Below are 23,569 nucleotides of genomic sequence, written 5' to 3' on the forward strand. Positions count from 1 at the left end.
AATAATAAACATTTATCATGATATAAGGAAATAAATAATAACTTTATTATTGCCTCTAGGGCATATTTCCTTCAGGGAGGACCTCTCACCTTTGCCTTTGGTGCCTCCCTCTCCCTCTCCAACACCCCCTCCTCCTCCATAGAGCTTGGCGAAGCCCTGACGGAGTGCTGCAGCTCCACCACCACCACGCCGTCGTGCTGCTGCTGGAGCCATCTTCCTCAACCTCTCCTTCCCCCTTGCTGGATCAAGAAGGAGGAGACGTTACACTGACCATACGTGTGTTGAACGCGGAGGTGCCATCCGTTCGGCGCTAGGATCTCCGGTGATTTGGATCACGTCGAGTACGACTTCCTCATCCCCGTTCTTTGAACGCTTCCGCGCGTGATCTACAAAGGTATGTAGATGCAATCCAATCACTCGTTGCTAGATGAACTCATAGATGGATCTTGGTGAAACCGTAGGAAAATTTTTGTTTTCTGCAACGTTCCCCAACATCCACCATATCAGCAACTTTGTTCATTTCTGATATCAAGTAATTGTTTTCTTTGTCCGGCAGGGTTTGGAGAAAATTCACCAAAAAAGCTCTGGGACTGCCGAAGGAGCTGGAATTTAGACACCCGAAAGTAAGTACTATAGTAGCATGTTCCGCGCATCTCCTAGTGATTCAAGCGCTAGTTTCATCAATACCATTTGGCATTCTTGCTTATCAGTTTGATTGACCTCTATTTCTTGTAAAGTGGTTGTGGCAGGAACAAGTGAATGATTGCTGTGAATACTACGTCTGCGAGTCCATCCGCCACACGACCTGTGAGCGGGGCTACTATGACAAACAATATGAAGTGCGTAAATAACAATATTCACAATTTTATTTTATTACCATCATTTGTGTTGAGTTTCATTCATATATATATATATATATATATATATATATATATATATATATATATTGACCCCCTTCTTCAAATTAGATGTTTCGGATGCGGAATGAACTCCTAGCGCCAGATCGCATGCGAGAAATTCAAGAGGAATTGGCGGCATTCTTTCTTGACCACGTGATCGCTGAAGACGGAGAATACTATGTGGACCATGCGTCCGTAATTTAGGAGATTATATTTGTAAGAGATAATTATTGTATATATGTAGCCGGTAGTGTCGGATAGATATACGAGAACTTGTTGTTCGACCAATCTCTCGGAGAAGGAGAGGTGGTCGATATCACTTCTCTCTGTATGCATATATGTTCATGACGATCTTCTGTTTCCTTCGTTTGCTTACTAGCTAGCTAGCGTGTCTAGTCCTCTCTATACGTATGTATAGTATGTAGCGTCGACCAAGCACGGACATAAGAGAGGACACTTCTCTCTATTAATTAGCTAGCTAACATAATATATGAAATACCTAAATTAACCCCCCAAAACCCCCAACCCCTCCCCCCCTTTCAAAAAAAACAAAAACCCCAGCCACAGAAAAGCTGACGTGTGGATGCCTATTGGTCCCGGTTGGTGCCACCAACCGGGACCAAAGGCCCTTCTGCCTGGGCTCGGCGCACAGGCCACGTGGAGGCCCATCTGTCCCGGTTCTGTTTAGAACCGGGACTAAAGGGTCAGGGCATTAGTAACGACCCATTAGTCCCGGTTCAAGAATCGGGACAAAAGGCCCTTACAAACCGGGACAATAGGCCCGTTTTCTACTAGTGAGAGGCGATGGCTGATGGAGGGGATCATGGCTAGTGTGGTCGATGAAGCGTCTCGGTCTAATCCAGCAGGCGTAGACGATGTGGCCGATGATGACGGAGCTCCCAAGTGTGATCTCAGGCGAGGAGGAGCTCGGTGGCCACATGGAGGAGGTCGTCCATGGCAGCGGCTGCTCGGGCATGCGCGAGGAAGAAGAAGGTGAGTAGGGGAAGGGAATCTGGGATGCTAGGGTTCCTCCAGGGCGTCGAGGAGATGCTAAGTAGTCGTCCAGGAGACCAGGAGCGTTGTGGCATCGCCGTGTCATTCATCCGACGGCGACATCGGCCGTGGGGGCGTGCGATGCTGACACGGTGATGAGGAAGATGATGACTGTAATGGTGGGCTGGGCCTGGAGCAGTAGAAGTGATGGGCCAAGGGCACAGTGCCCCGGTTGTTTCTTTTTCTTTTTACTAGCAAAATGCTCGTGCGTTGCACGTAACATCAAGATGCATTTGTATGAGTAGTTTATCTTGTGAGGGAAAATGATGAACGAGGGTAGGTCTTATTTGCAAATGTGGAGAGGGTGTGGCCGTGTGGGTACCTTTTTGCAAAATTGGCACAGTTTCCTTCCTACCCGTCAGATATAGATCGGACAGCCTATATTACAGGATGGCAGGCACACCATCATCACCAACTCTATTTTTTATAAGAGTAGAGTAGATAAATACTTTTCTGTTTTGTAATTTTCTTCTCTATTTTGTATTTTGCTTTGCTAACATTTGATTTTTGTTTAATGTGAAAACTTGCGCATAAATCTAGCATAATATTGGGGTGTTGCACAAAAAATTTCAGACCATTTGGAAATGTTTAAATAATTTTAAAAATTGAAAAGGTCAAATGTTTTGCTGCTCATTCACTTAATTAATTACCAGGGGCATTTTGGAAATTCAAATGAGGTTGGTTTCAACATGATAATTTCTTAGGGACTTTATGGGATATTAACAACATTTTTGTTTTACTCTTTGAATAAATAATAATTTGACTGGTATTTTAGATTTGAATTTGAATTGGAAATTGATTAAGTGACAATTTTTGTAGTAATCATGATGACATGATCATCATTAGATGGAGATTACTGTAGCATGATTCTCGGGGCGTTACAAACCACGGGCCACAGTGTTCTCTTCCCAAAGCGTTACTAAGTTTAGCGGACCGACCAGTCTAATCAAGCGCAAGAATCTTTCACTTTCCCCTTTCTCGCTTCTCACGAGCTCCCAGCTATTGCTCAAGCTCAAGCATCTACTAGCAAGCAAAAATCCACATCCCATTCTGCTCTTCCGATCCCGGCCAGCTAAAGCAAGAAGCGGCAGGAGCTAGCTAGCACCTCGCATCGATCTATCTTGGCCGGCCATAGCCGGATTTCCTCCATCTTGCGGGAGGGTTGGCCCGCCGTTGGTGATGGCGTCGACTTCGAGCGCCGGCGCTGCGCCGAATGCTCCGGCGGTTGGAGGCGGCGATGTCCAGCAACTGCAGCTGCCTTCCTGCAACAATGATTTGGTGGGGAATGCACCGGCACCGGCGGCGCCGATGAATCCCCTGTTGCTGGCATCGGTGTGCTGCGGCTCCTCAGGTGCGCTCAAGTTCCTTTTCGACAGGGAAAACGCAGAGGAGCCACCAATGGCAATGCCTACTCAAGCATTCCTTGACCTGCTACTCGGATACACCCCTGGCAGCAGCACCGGAGGAAGGCTGACTGTGCCGCAGCCGTCTGATGACGTCGAACATGGCGTTCATCAGCCTGTTTTGCCGGTAGCAGATTTTCACGGGACAGAAGGTGTTGTCGATCAGCCTGCTTCCCCAGCAGCAGGTTCTCACGACAAGATAGAAGATGGCGCTGCTCAGCCTGCTTTGATAGAAGATGTCATTGTTCAGCATGATTTGCCAGCCGCCTGGCTTCTCAAGGGCGTTACCGCTGAGGGTGACACCGCGCTACATGTGGTTGCCAGCCATGGAGACAGCACAGAATTTCAGAAGTGTGCTCGCATCATCAACGAGAGAGACCAAGGCCTCCTGTTTGCGGTGAACAGAAAGGGTGACACTCCCTTGCATTGTGCCGCCCGAGCTGGTAACTCTCAAGTGCTCTCTTGTCTCATTGAACTAGTTGAAAGTTGCGACAGGCTGCACGAACTCTTGAGGAAGGAGAATGTGCTTAAGGAGACGGCCTTGCATGATGCTGTCCGCATCGGAAGAAAGGATATTGTGGAGAGTCTAATGGAGGCTGATCCGGAGTTGGCTAATTATCCTAAAGAAGGCACATCACCATTGTACCTAGCAATTTTACTGAGATGGGGCGGCATTGCAGGGACACTATACGATATGAGCAATGGGAATCTCTCGTATTCTGGGCCAAATGGGCAAAATGCGCTGCATACTGCGACTCTTCAAGGCAGAGGTATTATTTTTCTATCTTGAAAGTTTAGGTAGTCCAAATCACCAGTGGGGTAGTACATGCATAAATTATACTATGAAGCTTGTCCGTCTATATAAATTTGTTTTCGCCAATTTCGTACTATTGTACAAACTTTATGTTCGGGACAAAGCGTTCCTGACACTTTTGCTATTTAGATAGAATGTAAGTTAGACCGCAAGCATGTAGTGCGTGCTAAACTCTGGGCAAATATGACAATATACCTCTATTAAGTAATTCGTCATTTGCTTCACTGAATGTCTGACACTCTGTTGTTGTAGTCGACTTCACTTACCTTGAACTAACAAACAAGGTATCACATTTTCAGGGTTCACAAAACTTGTGTTAAATTGGAATAATAGCCTTTCCACACATGGGGACAGAGATGGGAGCACGCCTCTTCACTTGGCCTCTTCTTTCCGGAGACACATTAGTTTCAGGCAATTATTCCAAGCTAATCCAGCACCAGCGTATCAGGCAGACAACCAAGGGTTGTTTCCCATACATATTGCTGCCTCTATGGGTAGGAAGGCTACAATAAGATCTCTACTTGAGAAGTTTCCTAGTAGTGCCGGATTGCGGACTGCTCAAGGACGGACATTCCTTCATGTTGCCATTGTGAAAAAGAGATTGAACATAGTCTCCTTTGTTTGCCAAACACCATCTTTGGACTGGATTTTGAATATGCGAGACAATGATGGGAACACTGCACTGCATTTAGCCGTCAAGGTTTCGAGCCTTCGAATATTCTGTTGTTTATTCGGGAATATGGAAGTGCAGTTAGATTTAGCAAACAACAATGACGAGAGTCCTGTTGATCTATCCAGGAGATACGTTCCTCAAGGAATGCATTATGGCTGGGTAATATACTCTCGACTTTACAAATTTTCAAGTCATGTGCCCTTGAAGAGAACAAAACAATTTATGGCTAATATATTATATATGTATATATATATCTTATTTTTCAGGACAATGAAAAATGGATATGTAGGGCACTCAAAATGTTTGGTGATAATCATAGTGGCCTTCGCCGAGATCAATATGAAGAAAAGTATAGTCGCCTGTTAAAACCAGAGGACAGAGTCAAAGAAGCAGAGAAGATGAAAGATTCGAGCCAAATACTAGGAATCGGTTCAGTTTTAATAGCAACCGTGACATTCGGTGCAACTTTTGCTGTCCCTGGAGGTTTCATAGCAGACGATCATACCAATAGAGGCACACCAACACTTGCTGGGAGGTATACGTTTGACGCATTCATGATGGCCAACGCGTTAGCTTTCATTTGCTCCTCGATAGCTACTGTTGCTCTCATGTTCTCTGGATCTCCTTTGGTTAATTTGAGGACTCGCAAAATCAACTTAGGCACATCCTATTTCTTCATGTCAAGTTCGCTCACATGCTTGTCTGCTGCTTTTGCACTGGGTGTGTATATGGTGCTAGCTCCGGTTGCTCATGCCACTGCCATTGCGATCTGTGTGCTTAGTCCTCTTGTAGTGCTATATGGCAATCTTGAATCCTTACTAAAGTTAGGTATTTTTGCACGGCCGTTATATCTTCGAATGGGACCAATTCGTGCATTGAAGTTGTTAGCAAGCATGATCACTATGAAGTTGGTCAGGAAACTTTGGCCGTTCGTACTTATCTTTGGTTGGGCTGCAATTGCACAGAAGCTCCGGAACCACTAATGACTAGAAGCATCAAACATATCATGAGCCAGAACGAAATAAAGTGGGTACATTAAGCTTTGTCACTAATCGGTTCATCAGCATATGTTTGTTCAGAACTATATATGTTATGGAAGTTTTGGTGCTTGTTGTTCCTGGTTTGTAACTTTGTTTCTTCAGAGTACTTGTAGTTGTAATAAGTAAACATCGTTTGCATCTTTTTCTTAAGACTGCAGTCTGAATGGTCGTGAACCTGATGCCTGTGCACAAAGAATGGACGGTTGAATTTGCACGGTTTGGTATCATATATCAGTTAATTATAGGCCAATATTAATATGTCGAATATTTAACTCGAGTTGTTACTTGGGACTACAGGCAAATTTACAGGCAATGGAAACGTGGATGTGACTAATTAGCAGTGGATAACTAACTATATCTCACAGCTGAGTAGTGTTGTATGCAGTTTTTTTTCTGATTCGATCAACCTGAAGCTACAAGCTTTATTTTGGTCCTTCAGGCAGCAGAAAAATGCATCGGAGGCCACCGCAGAGCGGGTGCTGTTCAGGACCGACCTTGTGGTCAGGCCTGTTCAGCAAAATGCATCGACATAGTAAAGGAGGACTCGAAACTGAAGTACTGAACTGGGGAACTATATGTGCATAAATACCAATAAGTAATTTGCATGATGGTAAAAACATACATATTTGCATTAGAGGTAGCCTAGCAAAATAAGATGAAATCCAGATCATGCTTGCTGATCACCTTGTCTATATACTTTTTCAGATAATGTGGTTATCTCGTCTATAAAATTACAGAACAAATGATTTTGAAACGATTTTGCACACAGCGAATTCATTATCATGGTTTATCATAAACAGGATCCATTAACAGCACTATCTGTCTATTTTCCCAAACTGCACTATCAATCTACAGTCATATGCACATGTTAACTAGTTCAGTTCAGTTCAGCAGCTCTATCTGTTTCCATCTTCAGAATGATGCAAGATTCTTGAGCCAATCAATTTTTGTCAGCCTGCTTTTACCTTCCCCTGTTCTGCCTTTGGCTTCAGATCTGCCACCTTTCCTTTGATAAACCAAAGGTGCAGGAAGGCTGGCACTGTTTTTTTTTAGGAAAGGCATATGCATATTCAGAAAGTGAACCAAAATGGTGACAAAAATACCAAACAAAACAACATATTTGAATGTAAAATAGTGTAATTAGCTGGTAATAAAAGTGGCCTAATTTTAATCTTCCTCACTGTAATTAGTCTATGCTAATATACACATAGAAAAGTACTTTGTTCCTGTAGCTGCCAATGAAAATGGCCGAATCTGTTTATGTGGAACTCTAGCACTCACATGCTAATCCAATATCACATAGAACAAGCTACATTCATACTAGAACCCAAGTACTCAGAACCTAGCCTACTGGGTGAATTAACAGAAAACATAACCTAATTTCTGGCTCAAAACGTAACAACCCAGTCTGCAAACCAAATTTGGTAGAAAAGCAACGAAATCGGGCAGGAGATATTCAGGATTTCTATCTCACACACGAATGTAGTACAGTCACTCACCTTGAACTAATCGGATGCAAAGGTTCTCTGATTCAGCGGCGTGGTTGCAGCTTCTCCTCTTCCTTCAGTCCTGAAGCCTCTAAATTAGTACCAAGTCTGCCTTCGTTAGTTGCTCCAACGTGGAAATCACTGCTGCTCCTCCACAACAACACCGCCCATTTGCGGCTCTATTTTTCCTTTCTACAGCGGTGTGTGTGAGTAATTGCGCGATGGGGGATCAAATCCATGTGTGTGCATTTTTTCAGTTTGGTCATCAGTAGTTCAGTGCTTGGTAGCTATATGTATGCCAGTTCAGTACTGATTCATGAACATACTTGGTAACAAAGATATGAGTAAGTTGACTCTAATACATACATGTATAGCGGCCAAAATGCTTTGTGGCTAATTATATGTTCTCTTGTAGTGAGTAATACATTGCAATATATAGGAAGCAGAGAGATGGCCGAGTACATACTGCGTACATACTTCGATAGAATCAGTCTATCTATGACATCAAGCAAAACCATCCGGTGAAAATTAAGCTTATATAAATGAAACAAACTCACTTATTTTAGTTCCTGATGGGAATGCCCGTGTTTCAGGAATTATTACAGAAACAACCAACAATGTGTGCATGACAAGATGCAATTGCAAAGCAATCAAGAGCTGCTGATACTATTACAGTGCCATTATAAATAATTAAAAGCATGTACGCTTACAGTGCATAAGCGATTCTTATGATTTTTAATTACCGAAGGATGTAGGACGTGGATTTTTAGAGCACCTGCACCCCGGTCCTACTATCCTAACTGTCCAATATTGCTTTAAGATCTATGCAACATAACTAATTTTTTATATGAAATTTTCTCTTTTTTGTTTCTCTCACATAAAACATGTTTTGAAGTTCAAATCTTTGCAGTATGGCAAAACTTTCTAACTAGAATCTAGGATAAATCTTTCAGAAATTTTTGTCAAACATAAATTTACAAAAAATATTTTTAAAATTTTTAAAATCATTTTTTGTATATTTATATTTGACAAAAAATTCTGAAAGATTTATCCTAGATTCTAGTTAGAAAGCCTTGCCACGCTGCAAAAATTTGAACTTCAAGACATGTTTTATTTGAGAGAAACAAAAAAGAGAAATGTATTTACACGTATCGCGATGCAGGAAATGGATGGCTAGATATAGAGAGCCTGGGTGCAGGTGCTCTATTATATATTTTCGGAAGGATGTAGTTGCCGCTCTTTGCTATGCACAGAGCTCTGGAACATGCTTCATCATGTTCTGCGTCTCTGCCGCTCTTTGCTAGCTAGGCACGGAGCCCTGGAACATGCTTCATCTTGTCGTGCATCTGGTTCAAATCCCAGTCAGCCTTGAAGTCCCTGTGCAGGTCTAGCATCCAGAGCTTCTTCAGGGACCCAAGCGACTCGATGCCACGAGGGACCATACCGAGCTCCGAGAGCGACACGATGTAGATCCCATCAATGCACGGAATGGCACCCTCCTCAATCTCCAGTTGCTTGACATTAGGCATGCGCCTCAAGACGAGCGTCTTCAGCTGAGAGAAGCACCCTGCAGAAAGCACCAGTGTACCTGCACTGCTCACCCTGTTAAGGCTGAGATAAGTGAGAGCTGGCAGATGAGATGCCAGCAGCTGCAGCGGGTCTTCATTCCCAAGATTGCACCAACTCAGAGCCAGATACTTGATATTCTTCCCATGACCCTGAAATATTGGACACTTGAGCGTCCCATCGGCCCAGCCACCTCTAATGATCAGTCTGTGGAGCCTCTTGGAAATTGGCTTGAGTGCTTGGAACGTAAGTGTCTCCTTCTCATCACATGCACAGAGAAGTAAGCTGGAAAGCAGAGGCATATCTGAGAGGGTTTTGAAAAGGTCATCACAGTTAGATGCATTGATGTTATCAACCCAAACAGTCTGCAGCTTATTCATTTTCTTCAGCTGAAGTGACAAGTCCTTGCTGGCATGGACGGTCTCAAGAGTTTGCAGTTCCTGGAAGTTGGAAATCATATTCGGCGCCTCGACTCCGACAAAGTACTGGAACTTCATCTGCTTCTCATCGGCAAACCTGTCAGCTAAAAGGTGTCGTAACTTCTCAACCTTCACAATTCCTGGCGGTAGTTTTTCTATTTTTGTTTGCTTGACGTCCAGCGTCTCGAGGTTTGATAGTTTTTCAATAGTGTCTGGCAGTGACTGAACTCTGGTGCGCCTCAAGCCGATGTAGTGGAGATTGAACAGATTCCCGATGGATGCTGGCACTTGGCAGATTGCAGAGTCTTGAAGCTCAAGAACAGTAAGGTAGTTGGATCCAGACAAAACAGAGGAAATCATGTTGGTGGAGGACAAAGCTGCTGAAATCGAGATGACGGTTCTGAGTCGTGGAAAATCCACTCCTGGAGCAGCTGCCATACTATCTCTCCAACCGCATGTTGAGAACCGGCGAACTTCTTTATCCATGAGCGTCATTTCGCCCTGATCACTCGCGGAGCCAAACCTCTCCTCTTTAGCAACAGCAAGAGCCAGGTCTCGAACAATGTCATGCATCTTACATGTACTAACCCTGAAGAGCTCATCCCTCTCCACAACTTCCAGCATATTCCGGCCGATGAGTTCCATGAGACTCCTCTCAGCCACTTCCTCCGGCGTGCTGTTATCTTTCTTCTTTGCAAAACCTTCAGCAACCCACAACCGCACAAGGTTCTCCCGTGACATTTCATAGTCTTCACGGAACAAGCTGCAGTACAGGAAGCAGTTCCTGAGATCACCAGGCAAGTCATGGTAGCTCAGATTAAGTATAGCCTGGACATGGTTATTCCCCCGCAGCTCGCTCCGGAGATGGTTGTACACCTGATTCCAGGCGTGCTCTGTTGGTTGCTTTGTGGACAATAGGCTGCCAGACGATACAATGGCCAATGGCAGGCCACGACACCGGTCAACTATAGCAGCCGCCACCTCCTCAAGCTCTGAAGGGCACTTGCGGCCCAGGCTGTTGTGGAAAGCCCTAGAGCAGAATAGCTTGAAAGATTCAACGCTACCCAATGGCTGCAATAGTAGGCGGTGCCTCACTGGAGCAAGAGCCGCAACATCTTCCTTCCGTGTTGTGATCATAACACGGCATCCTTGGAGACCCTGGAACGCACTGCACATCTGAGTATATGCTTCTTTATCCCACACATCATCAAGCACGATCAAACACTTCTTGTTTTGTAGTATCTTCTTTATAGCCTCTGTTAACTCATAAACATCAGCTTTAGAGCCCGCACTAAGAGGTGACGGCGGCGGCGACTCTTGTGTGTACTGTATCTTGGTGAGCAATGCCTTCAGCAAATCAACTACAACATACGCCCGTGACACCACAATCCAAGCATGAGCCTCAGGGAAGTTGGCTTTCTCCCGATCATACACATTTTTCACAAGGGTTGTCTTCCCCAAGCCTCCCATACCAGAAACAGTAATCACTGTGGTTTCTTTCTCATCGGTGGTCAGCCATTCGGTCAACTTGCTCCTGTTTTCACCAATTCCGACAAGGTCCTCATCACTAACACTTTCTGGAAAGCAGCCTCCCCATCGCTGCCTATCAATCTCTGCATGCTCATTTCTAATGGGTTGGACTATAGTACTCCAATAAATATGCAGTTCTTTGATGTGCCTGATCTCCCCCTCTATCTCTATAACTTCCTCAGCAATTTTACTGAAGACCTTAACATGGCGTGAACTTCTGAAGGCGTACCGGTTTAGGAAGCCTTCGTCCTTGAGCTTAAGAGCCTCATATGAGTACTTGTCAATCACATCCTCAACATGGTAGGCCAGCCTCCTCACATTTCCAATCCAACCCTTGACGACATTATTGCTGAGATGTGTTGTACCCAAGTCTTGAATTACATCATTCATCGTCTTCAGCTCTATATCAATTCTTTTTATCTTTGCGGGCAATTCCTTTAGGTTATCAACCTTCCTCGACAGCTTGTTAATAACAGCCAAGACAGCTTCATTCAAAACGATTGCCCCAATCTTTGACACGGCGAGCAGTATAGCCTCCGCCATTTGCTTCTGAAAAAACACCAACATGGAACAATTCATATCAGTTTCAGCTTGGACAAAATGTGGCATATTATGTTTATAAAGGATTATATCAGTTTCAGCTTGGACAAAAATGTGGCATATTTTTTTTCTTATAAAGGATTATATCAGTTTCAGCCTGGACAAAATGTGGCATATTATTTTTTAATATAAAAGGAGCATGGCTCTCAGCTTTCATTTCACTGAAAACCGATATGGTGATACATCCAACATCCCTGTCGTTTGTCCAACACACACACAGAACTGCACAAAACTTTCCAAGCACCAAATAGAGTACGGTATATAAGAAAATTGCACGTCGCACAGCGATGCAAAAAAGAGAACATAAAGCCACTGGTGCGTCAGTGGTTGGCATAGAAAATCCACTCGATAACACACTGAAGAATTGAATGATGAAACATCATCTATAATTGTCACTGGTGCGTTGGTGGGTGGCATAGATGGGCTTCTGCCCATATGTAGGAAGATAAGGAGGATGGCTCCCAGCTTCCATTTAACTGAAAAGTGAAAACCAGTATGGTGATAGATACAGCCAGCATCCCCTGCCTTTCATCTGTCTAGCACACATGCAGAAGTGCGCAGAACTTGGCCAGCCCCAAACACACGACGGTATTTAGAAGGAAAAAAGAAGTACATCACACAGTGATGCTAAAAGAGAACATGAAGCCGACTCAGAGTTGTACAGGGCACATAGCAAATCCACTCAATAACACGCTGAAAAATCGAGTTCTATATTGGTTAGTCAAGTGGTACCAATGTACCATAGATGGGTGGAAAACCTATTCTCCAATGGTTTTTACTACCCTTTGGTGCTAGATGAACCCAAATCAGTGTGCAAGACTGCAACAGCAACAACATCTATATATGGGAGGAGTTCATGGAAGCTCACCGCGCGATCTGCGCTGCGGTTCTGAACTGAACTCCGTCGGAGTCCGCCCGTCCACAGTCTGCTTCCCGGCCGTCGAGCCGCCTCTACCGTTGCTCTCCGCTCTAGTCGCCGCCGCCGCCGCCCTCTCGGTTCAGCTGCAGTCGCCGCCTGGGAATCTCACGAAGCTCAGGCCGCGGCCTGGTCGTCTGGGTGGTAGGGAGTGGGGATTATGGAAGAAGGCGGGACTGCAGGAGGCAGAGGCATGGCAGGCGGGAGAGCGGTGGAGGGGTGGAGCTGCTGGATCCATGGCCCGAGCGGAGCTTTGTAGATTTGGGGATATCTTGGTTGGTGCTCCGACTGATTGCTTGACCTGAACTGAGTCGTGGGTGTGGGTCATCGGGGGAGGCGACCTGCGGCACCCTTTCCTTTCCTGCCAAATTCCATTCCGCGTCCAAGGCGCGGAACAGACACGGTTTTCTAAAAAAATTAACACGATACAGAACCAAACGCTCATACATACACACATACATTCGTCCATATAAACACGCACACACGCATTCTATCCTTATGAACACCTTCGAAAGAAGGAGTCGAGATATCGTCTCTTGAGATTTACGAAGTTATCGTAGGCACCTCGTCGTCGACGAACACGTCTCGACTTGAACCCTGGTGGGCTGATGATACCACTGTCTCTCAAACTATCCAACCATTGTTGCTTCGCGGACACAGTTTCTGCTAGTTGTTGTTTTTCTGCTTCATACAAATACGCGACGAACTTTTTACAAAAAAATATGCAGTGGATATTTTTACAAACACATGATGAACATCTTATAAATATGCCACGGACACATGATGATCCATTTTTGTATATAAAGTCATTTTTACTTTTTTTGCGGGTGACGGTCATTTTCAGAATTTCACAACCAAATCTTCTTTTTAAAAGGACCCCGATAAGTGCCGAATGTTCGGGATTTTGACCATGGCAAATCGAACATTTTTTATGACAATTTATATTTGTTGACCATAGCAAATTTAGTTGGTAAGTACGGCAAATCCGCCCTCGCTTCGTTTTTTGCCAGGAAATTGCCATCCTCACCAACTAAACCCGTCGTTCTCGCGTTAACTAAAATTGCCATGAAGATCGTTCAATTTGCCATGGTTAAAAATCTGTTGTTCCAATTTATTATTTTCATTTCAAAATCTACGAGTGATTTCAATAGTTGAGCGTGGAATATGAACATTCTCCGTTCATCAATTATCTTTCTTTCTTTCTTCCCATAGCAAATTCCACGCCATATCAAGCACTCCCAACGAACACGAGCATATATTTTTTATGTAAAAACTTTTGATATATGCATCTTCCTTTTGTAACATGGTACATGCGCAAAATGCTCATACACTCATTCATATGAATGCACGCACGCACACCCTACCGTATGATTATGAGCACCTTCGAAAGACTGAGCGAGCACATCATTGATAAAGTCGCCAGAGAGGAAAGTCTTCTCTCACTGAACACTTGTCTCCCGAAAGACTGAAATAAATCTAGAAAATGCAAGCACTAGTGTAAGTTTAGGACTTGAACCTTGATAGACTGGGAGGGATACCATTATCCTACTAATCATCTAACCACATATTGATTCGCAAATGAATGCATTTTTATTCTACTAACCATCTAACCATATATTGATTCGCAAATTAATGCATTTTCAATCGTGGTAGTACAACAGATTTTAGCCTTCGAGGTTTCGGTGGTTATAGTAATGGCCAAAGTGGTGGCCTAGTGCTATTTTGAGATTGCCATTATTAATGAAATGCTTTCTACCAGTTTGTAGTGCTAAATGGCCTCTAGGTTCAGCCGCTTGGAGATCGTAATATCCAAAGGGCATTTTAATCCAATACTCCCTCTGTACACTAACATAAGACATTTTTGCAGTTCAATTATCAAGAAAAATGACAAGCACAATTTTAGGACAACTGGACGCAGAATAACCAGTAAAAAAATTCTTCTGTTCATTGTCTGAATTAGAAAAGAAAGTCGCACGGTTTAAGATTCTAGCAACATGCACGCGTCTTCTCAAAGAAGCTACTACTCTCCGGACCGTTTACACATTTCGAGCCTAGCAGCACCCTCACCATATGCATTTGCACTATGTCCAGATCAACAAGATGTTGACACTTGACAGCCCATACATATGCAAAAATAAAAAGATGCAATCTCAAAGCGCGTTGCAGCCTGACGCCGTCACTTTCCTGTCTCTCTGCTTCTTCCTCTGTTCTTCAATCTTGAGAAACTAATTAATTATCAGCTGCCAACATGCCTTCGATTGTATATCTGCCCCAAGAATCTGCAGCAGCGCAGTGATGCCAAGAATCAAGAGTGCAAGACATGAGTGAACTTCCGGGACTCGGACTAGCGATAGCGCTGGTACATCCTCCGCAGATCTCGGCAGTGTACGCACGTCCATGGGGTCAGTGGGGGATCAAGGCAGTACGAGTGTACCCACTGCGATCGGCAGACGTGGCAGCTCAGTATAAGCTCTTCGGGCTCACGGCTGTGGCACATGTAGCAGGCCCCTTGGGTAGACTGCACGTTGGGTTCGGCAGACAGGTGAGCATCGAGAAGCACAAGTACATTAAGTCAAGCAGTAGCGGTTTTTGCACAGTGGAAGCAGATTTAACTCACCGATGATGATCCAAGAAGGTCGCCGTGGCCTTCGTCAGCAAACATGAAGATGTTGGTTGAAGCTCCACAAGTAACGGGGGTCTGCGAGTATATCTTCTGATCTGAAGTACCGGCCTCATCCACCTTGCTGATCCAGGAGAAACTGGCTTTGCAAAGTGGGCACGTTGAGACCTTTCCCCTGGAAGACTGAAACACACAGCATGCACATGTGTAAGCAGCAGCTACTACAACAAATAATTTCTGATCGAAAATTAGTTACAAACATAAGCAACTAGCTAGAAGAATAGGTTTTCCGCTGACATCTAGTAATTTGTTTTGTTCAAGGCCTGCCTGCTGAGAGCTATCGGGAATGGTGACTGTATGTTCAATTTCTGATCTTATGTAAACTGGAAACATGTACTCCTATTTCAATCAGGATCTAATGCTGTACTGCTGCCCTGAATCCACGCTACCATACAAGCATTAAGCGCATATTTAGTGTGTTGTATAGTAGAGCAACATATATATTTAAAAGATATATACATTGTGCAAAAGAAAACACATTATAAGCAGATTTTAAGGAGTGAATTTAACTAAAGGATTTTATTTATGTTGACGCAACATACCAGACAATCCGCCCATCCTTGAATGCATGAATAACAGAACCGATGTCCACATGGTAAGATGCCCCTCGAGGAAGAAAAATCAGTCCAGCAAATGACACATGAAAGCTCTGCTTGTCTTTGCAGGCTCGATGATTCTTCCATGGTGAGCTTCTCATCATCTCCCTTGTCATGATCAGCTGTGATGCCAAGGTCACTTTGATCTATTTTCTCTTGTGTACAGAAAGATGGTTCATGTCCTGACAAATCACCAGGTTGCAAGCTTCTCGACCTCTCACCCAAATCAATAGTTTCTTGCTCTTCACTCTTTTCCGGTTCGTAATCATGCATACTAGTTTCACAATGATCGTATATGCTTTCCAAGGTAGATTGCCGAAATGATGGTGCATTTGTGCTCCTTATTTTTCTCCGGGCTTCTCTAGTCGAAGTATCAAACATTTGTAGTTCCTCAAAACTATCTGACAAATTATCATCAGATAATTCCATAAGAGAGCGTGCATGCTTGCTTCGTGATCCCTTTCCCATAGGATCATTTCTTTCGCCCATCTGACCAACAACCTCATTACGCAGGAGACCTGACAAGTTTCCCTTTTGCTTCGATGTGCTCCGAGATGAAGTATAACTTGACGTGTGAAGGCCTTCTCTTATCTGTATTTTCATTAGATATATGTGTAAGTTTACAGCTGAGAATAGAACAGTTAGCGCAAGGGACAACGAAACAAGCTGAAACACGAAGTCAACTGCTCATCTTATCTATTCATCAAAGACCACATCAAAATTTTCTCATCTTGGGAATGTAAATGTAACTCATACAATATTCAAGGTCATCTACATAGCAATAACACTTCATATAGGTGCCCTTTCCAGTTTCGAGCATTAACAGGTCCTTTCGTAGTCAGGACTTAGGATTGACGGCTTCACTGTGTAACAAAAATATTGGTAGGTTTCCTAAACAGAATGAAGACCTTATGACAGCACAAAACAAAATCAAAAGCTTGTCAGGCTAAAGCTAGACAAATGAATTTATTTCAAAATGGTTCCAACGGAGTACGATTTGGAAATTACCATCAAACTTGAAGCATTGTCTCGCACATGTAGGACATCTGTATCAGTTGACTTCTGCTCACGCTTTAAACGCTTTTTTCCTCCTTTAACATCTCCTGAACGAATCTTTTTTGAATCCCCGGCGACGACTAAATTCTGAAGGCAACAGGGCAACCAAGGTCCATCAGGTAATTTACAGCATAACATGTCAGGAATAATGGCACTTCTGAAAAAATAACGCATTCTTCTAAGACCGTCAACTATTTGGGGCAACGAAGAGAAACCACAAATGGGATGAATAACAGCACTATACTTATACAATATATAACAGAGTGATATACACACACAAAAAATAGGCCACTTGTGAGAAAAATCTACTTTAGCAACTCAAATTAACAGCTTCAATGATAACAATACAGAAAAGAAAAAGGTAATTTGAGCACTACACATGCAGTTAAAATATCAGTTTCTAATACAAAAAAAAAACCCACATCAGGTTCAAGCCTCAACTTACTTGCAGGACATACATGGTGTATTTTACTATAACGTCAGAACTAATCACTTAATTATTAAGTTATTTCATCAATCATACAGTTATGGAAAGCAAGATCGTTGTCTTACTATATAGAGCATGCCTGTCGCATGATTTGTCATCACACAGCAAATCTCTTACAGAAAAGATTAGCTTTTACTTAAGGAAATGGATCTAAACAGTGTTGTATTTGTTATCTGAAATGAATGGAAAAAATTGAACTGGGTGAAATGTAAAACCTGAAGACCAAATGGAGAATTAAGGGATTGGATTCACAAACTAAATCAATTGGAAACAATGGCTCTTACTTCTTTTAATAGGGATGATTCCAACCAGCCCTGATGCTCAAAATCAGAATCTGAATCATCGATCTTGAGCACATCCCTGGCATATGAAGTACTGCATAAATTAGAAGGTAACTCTTTCAAGCATGGATCCTCCCTGAAACTTGAAGCATTGTCTCGCGGATGTAGGATATCTTTATCACTTGACTTCTGCTCACGCTTTAAATGCCTTTTTCCTCTAACATCACCTGAACGAATCTTCTTCGAATTCCCGGCAACGTCTAAATTCTGAAGGCAACAGGGAAGCTCCATCAGGACATTTACAGCATAACTTGTCAGGAATAATGACACTTCAGAAAAAATATTGTATTTTTCTAAGACCATCAACCATTTGGGCCAATGGAGGGAAACCACAATGTGATGAATAACAGCACAATACTTACACAATATATAATAGAGTGAAATAAACAAAAATTTGGGCCGCTTCTGAGAAACACCAACTTTAGCAACTCAAATTAACAGCATAAATGAAAACAATACAGAAAAGAAAAAGGTACTGAAATTTGAGTACAACACATGCAGATAAAATATCAGATTCCAATACAAAAAATCCACATCAGATTCAGGCCTTATAACTTACTTACAGGACATACATGGTGTATCTACTAAAACGTCAGAACCAATCACTTAATTACTAACTTAGTTCTTCATTTATAAAGTTATGGGAAGCAAGGACACTATCTTACTATATAGAGCATGCCTGTCGCACGATCTTTAATCAGTAGTCACAAAGCAAATCTCTTACAGAAAATAATGGCTTTTACTTGAGGAGATGGATCTAAACAGTGTTGTATTTGTTATCTGAAATGAACGTTAAAAATTGAACGAGTGAAATCTAAAACCTGAAGACTAAATGGAGAATCAAGAGATTGGACTCATAAACTACATCAACTGGAAATTGAAAATAACGGCTCTTACTTCTTTTAATAGGGATGAACCCGACCATCCCTGATGCTCCCAATCAGAATCTGAATCATCAATCTTGACCACATCGCTGGCATATGAAGTGTTGCATAAATCAGAAGGCAACTCTTTCAGGCACGGATCCTCCCTGAATGCGTTTCTCTTGGACCGCTTGCCTGGCAAAGCAGACAGCTGTGGGACTGGACCGGCTTCTTCACCACTGGACATCAAGCACAACAAGATTTTCTGAGGATTACATAGCAAACAGTTTGATAGTGAGAAAAGGCATTATGCTACTTTGGCTAGTTTATTACAAGGCATCAACTAAGGGACGCATAAAGATTTGCAAGCATCTACATCAAATACACAGCTAGAGATGACAACAATGTGCATCGCTTTGTCACCGCAAATTAAACTGCTGCTGCAAACATGCACATGGAAATCAGAAACAAGTTGCGAAAATAATTCATAGTCCCAATTTTCACATTTACTTGGAAAATCCATTTTAACTAATTCATTCAGTTACACAACAGAAGCAATTAACCATGTACTACCACATGTATAACTGCACCGCGACAAAACAGCTGAAGAAATCGGCTTACCTTTCCATGGTGTAGGGGCCCTCGGGGAGGCGCCTCCCCTCCTTGAGGCAGTCCTGGAACCAGCGGTGGCTGACGATGCGCACCCGAAGCCTCCTGGCGATGTCGTACTTCTTCCCCTCGAGCCTCCAGCAAACCTAATCGCAATTAAACAAGGGAAATCAGCAGGGCATGCATATAGAGTGGAAACCAGAGTCGACGAGGGCGCCGCCCGTGAAACATTCATTACCAGGTGGGTTATGGATCTGCTCATGGCGCCGACGTAGCTGGCGCCGGTCTCCGAGATGAGCTTCACGAGCCTGTGCCGCTCGTCGCCGTGGTAGCCGCTCACCGTCGCTATCACCCCGTCCATCCCCGCCGCCGGCATGGCTCCGCCCTCCGGGGACGAGGCGGGCGCGCGAGGAGACCGGCCCGAGGACGGGGACCGCGGGTGGGAGGTTGAAGGCGGGGCTGCGGGATGAGGGGATGGGCCGGCGGCGGGGCTGGCGGCGGCGGCTAGGGCCGGCCGAGATTTGGGAATGGGAAAAATATCGAGCGCGTACTGCCTCGATTTGGATCCAACCGGTGGCATTCCTGGCGTAAATTGTACCAACTCCACGATTTCGAATTCGCATGTTCTTTTTTTTTTCCCTTTGGCGTGTGCTGCGCAGCGATGGCCGTCCGATTCGCCCATCAGCCATCATCCACCGTTGGGCCATGGCAACCGGGTCAAACGCAGCGGCGAGCCCGTCTTCAGCGGTGATGACACACGCAGGCATCGTCGTCCGGGCGTTGCAGACGCTGTCGGACTCCACGGCGGCGGCATTGTCGGCACTCCAGTCATCGCCGTGCAACAACATCATTGACGAATCAATACATTCCCATCTCCATTTTTCATCCATCTTAGTCGGTGGACCATGTGAGGCAAGGCCGCCGGAAACAATGAATATCTTGACATGAAGGAACTACAGGGGATTGGAGTTGGACCCGACCGTGGGCGGATTACGAGACCTGCTTGTACGGTCCTACAATCCAGCGGTGATGCTCTTAGCAGAGACAAAAAGAAACGAGATCCAATGAATAAGCTCAAATGGAGTCTAGGATTCCGACATGGGGTGGCGGTTAATTGTGAGGGAAGAAGTGATTTGTTTAACTTTATGGTGGCAGGATGATGTAGAGGTTTGAGTTAGACCATCGTGTCGGTTTTATATAACTGTGGTGATCACACTTGAGGGGAGAACCTTTAGATTCACTGGAATCTACGGTGAACCTCGTACTGAGCTCCGACAGAAGACATGGGATGTTCTAAGATATCATAAGTCCCAAGATGATATCCCCGAGATGTGTGCTAGTGATTTTAACGAAGCTATGTCCCAATCGGAGCGGCTAGGTGGTATGGCCGGAGTCTCAACTAGACGGAGGCCTTTAGAGACCATCTTGAGGTGACTGCATTGGCGGTGGCGAATATTGAATACTTGGGATACACGTATACTTGAGACAATAAGATCCTTTGGAAAATGTTAAGATTCTGTTGGATGTGAGCGTAGTTGCGCATGTGACGACACAACTGTGGAGATATTAGTGCCTTTCTTTACGCTCTTGGCTGGATCAAAAAATCGCACTTCTCACGAAATGAGCCCAAACAGTTTCCACACTCTCTCATCTCCATTGCAAGCCTACACATCAAGCCTCATTGCTTTCTGACATTCTATGCAATTTCTAGGGTTTTTTCAGTGAAAAAAAATCCTAAAATAATGCCCAACGTGAAGCAACATGCATTCGGTGTGCGAATTCGTTCAAATTTTACATGGAGGGACGAGAAGGCACAAATACAAGTGGTCAAGGACCGCGGCGGAGCCTACGGAGCGTCCGCGGCGGCGGGCGGGGGTGAGAGGGGTGGCGTGAGCGCAGCGGCACGGGAGTGGAGCGAGGGAGGCAGTGAAGGAGAGGCGCAGCTTTTACTCAGCTGCCGAGTAGTGGAGTATATTTATGGGAAAGGCATACGCGGCTGAGAAAAATTTATCCTCAACTATGGGGGATTGGGGATCGGCTAGATGTCGATTAGAGAAGTAAAACCGAATTTTTACTTCTCTAACTGGGTTATAGGAGATCGGTTACGGCGTTGTTGGGGAACGTAGCAGAATTTTAAAATTTTCTACGCATCACCAAGATCAATCTATGGAGTCATCTAGCAACGAGGGAGAGAGGAGTGCATCTACATACCCTTGTAGATCACGAGCGGAAGCGTTCAAGAGAACGGGGTTGATGGAGTCGTACTCGACGTGATCCAAATCACCGAAGATCCTAGCGCCGAACGGACGGCACCTCCGCGTTCAACACACGTACGGAGCGAGGACGTCTCCCGCGCCTTGATCCAGCAAGGAGGAGGGAGAGGTTGAGGAAGAGGGCTCCAACAGCAGCACGACGGTGTGGTGGTGATGAAGCTGCAGTACTCCGGCAGGGCTTCGCCAAGCTCTTATGGAGGAGGAGAGGTGTTGGGAAGGGAAGGGGTTGCACCTTGGATGTTGTATGCAGCCCTCCCCTCACCCCTCTATTTATAGGGGAAGGGGAAAGGGGGGCGGCCCCCTCTAGATGAGATCTAGAGGGGGGGCGGCCAAGGGGAGGGGGGCTTGCCCCCCAAGCAAGGGGGCGCACCCCCCTTAGGGTTTTCCCCAACCCTAGGCGCATGGGCCCTAGGGGGGTGTGGCGCCCCAGCCCACTTGGGCTGGTTCCCTTCTCCATACAGCCCATAAGGCCCTCCGGAAGAGGTGGCCCCTTCCGGTGGACCCCCGGAACCCCTCCGGTGGCCCCGGTACAATACCGATATGCCCCCGAACCTTTTCGGCAATCGTATGACAACTTCCCATATATAAATCTTTACCTCCAGACCATTCCGGAACTCCTCGTGACGTCCGGGATCTCATCCGGGACTCCGAACAACATTCGGTAATCACATACAAGTCTTCCTAACAACCCTAGCGTCATCGAACCTTAAGTGTGTAGACCCTATGGGTTCGGGAGACATGCAGACATGACCGAGACAACTCTCCGGTCAATAACCAACAGCGGGATCTGGATACCCATGTTGGCTCCCACATGCTCCACGATAATCTCATCGGATGAACCACGATGTCGAGGATTCAATCAATCTGTATACAATTCCCTTCGTCAATCGGCACGTTACTTGCCCGAGACTCGATCGTCGGTATCCCAATACCTTGTTCAGTCTCGTTACCAGCAAGTCACTTTACTCGTACCGTAATGCATGATCCCGTAATCAACCACTTGATCACATTGAGCTCATTATGATGATACATTGCTGAGTGGGCCTAGAGATACCTCTCCGTCATACGGAGTGACAAATCCCAGTCTTGATTCGTGCCAACCCAACAGACACTTTCGGAGATACCTGTAATGTACCTTTATAGTCACCCAGTTACGTTGTGACGTTTGGCACACCCAAGGCACTCCTACGGTATCCGGGAGTTGCACAATCTCATGGTCTAAGGAAATGATACTTGACATTCAGAAAAGCTACAGCAAACGAACTACACGATCTTTGAGCTAAGCTTAGGATTGGATCTTGTCCATCACATCATTCTCCTAATGATGTGATCCCGTTATGAATGACATTCAATGTCCATAGTCAGGAAACCATGACTATCTTTTGATCAACGAGCTAGTCAACTAGAGGCTCACTAGGGACGTGTTGTGGTCTATGTATTCACACATGTATTACGATTTCCGGATAACACAATTATAGCATGAACAATAGACAATTATCATGAACAAAGAAATATAATAATAACCATTTTATTATTGCCTCTAGGGCATATTTCCAACAGTCTCCCACTTGCACTAGAGTCAATATTCTAGTTACATTGTGATGAATCGAACACCCATGCAGTTCTGGTGTTGATCATGTTTTGCTCTAGGGAGAGGTTTAGTCAACGGATCTGCTACATTCAGGTCTGTATGTACTTTACAAATCTCTATGTCTCCATTTTGAACACTTTCACGAATGAAGTTGAAGCGACGCTTGATATGCCTAGTCTTCCTGTGAAACCTGGGCTCCTTGGCAAGGGCAATAGCTCCAGTGTTGTCACAGAAGAGAGTCATCGGGCCCGACGCACTGGGTATGACTCCTAGGTCGGTAATGAACTCCTTCACCCAGACTGCTTCTTGTGCTGCCTCCGAGGCTGCCATGTACTCCGCTTCACATGTAGATCCCGCCACAACACTTTGCTTGCAACTGCACCAGCTTACTGCCCCACCATCCAAAATATAAACGTATCCGGTTTGTGACTTAGAGTCATCCAAATCTGTGTCGAAGCTAGCATCGACGTAACCCTTTACGACGAGCTCTTCGTCACCTCCATAAACGAGAAACATTTCCTTGGTCCTTTTCAGGTACTTCAGGATATTCTTGACCGCTGTCCAGTGTTCCATGCCAGGATTACTTTGGTACCTTCCTACCAAACTTACGACAAGGTTTACATCAGGTATGGTACACAACATAGCATACATGATAGACCCTATGGCCGAGGCA

The 23,569-nt window shown here is 44.7% G+C and overlaps 3 protein-coding genes across 3 annotated transcripts; 1 reads left to right on the forward strand and 2 right to left on the reverse strand.

Annotated features, from left to right (window-relative positions):
* The first annotated feature begins 2,911 nt into the window (after positions 1 to 2,911).
* On the forward strand, positions 2,912 to 6,067 carry LOC147988520 (uncharacterized). The gene is made up of 3 exons (XM_087544537.1): positions 2,912 to 4,125; positions 4,469 to 5,001; positions 5,109 to 6,067. Exons 1-3 carry the CDS (start codon positions 3,132 to 3,134, stop codon positions 5,823 to 5,825), a joined length of 2,244 nt encoding a protein of 747 aa, XP_087400663.1. The 5' UTR covers positions 2,912 to 3,131; the 3' UTR covers positions 5,826 to 6,067.
* Positions 6,068 to 7,886: 1,819 nt separating this feature from the next.
* On the reverse strand, positions 7,887 to 12,778 carry LOC125543281 (disease resistance protein RPM1). The gene is made up of 2 exons (XM_087544536.1): positions 12,353 to 12,778; positions 7,887 to 11,433 (listed from the first exon to the last, which is right to left on the reverse strand). Exon 2 carries the CDS (start codon positions 11,425 to 11,427, stop codon positions 8,674 to 8,676), a length of 2,754 nt encoding a protein of 917 aa, XP_087400662.1. The 5' UTR covers positions 11,428 to 11,433; positions 12,353 to 12,778; the 3' UTR covers positions 7,887 to 8,673.
* A 1,539-nt stretch (positions 12,779 to 14,317) lies between these two features.
* LOC125543294 (zinc finger (C3HC4-type RING finger) family protein / BRCT domain-containing protein) lies at positions 14,318 to 19,559 on the reverse strand. The gene is made up of 8 exons (XM_048706604.2): positions 19,271 to 19,559; positions 19,045 to 19,178; positions 18,458 to 18,662; positions 17,504 to 17,767; positions 16,685 to 16,819; positions 15,623 to 16,267; positions 15,018 to 15,203; positions 14,318 to 14,918 (listed from the first exon to the last, which is right to left on the reverse strand). Exons 1-8 carry the CDS (start codon positions 19,406 to 19,408, stop codon positions 14,745 to 14,747), a joined length of 1,881 nt encoding a protein of 626 aa, XP_048562561.2. The 5' UTR covers positions 19,409 to 19,559; the 3' UTR covers positions 14,318 to 14,744.
* Positions 19,560 to 23,569: the final 4,010 nt, after the last annotated feature.

This window comes from Triticum urartu, chromosome 1A, assembly GCF_056163025.1.
Source record: "Triticum urartu cultivar PI428250 chromosome 1A, HENAU_Tu73, whole genome shotgun sequence".
Taxonomy (NCBI): domain Eukaryota; kingdom Viridiplantae; phylum Streptophyta; class Magnoliopsida; order Poales; family Poaceae; genus Triticum; species Triticum urartu.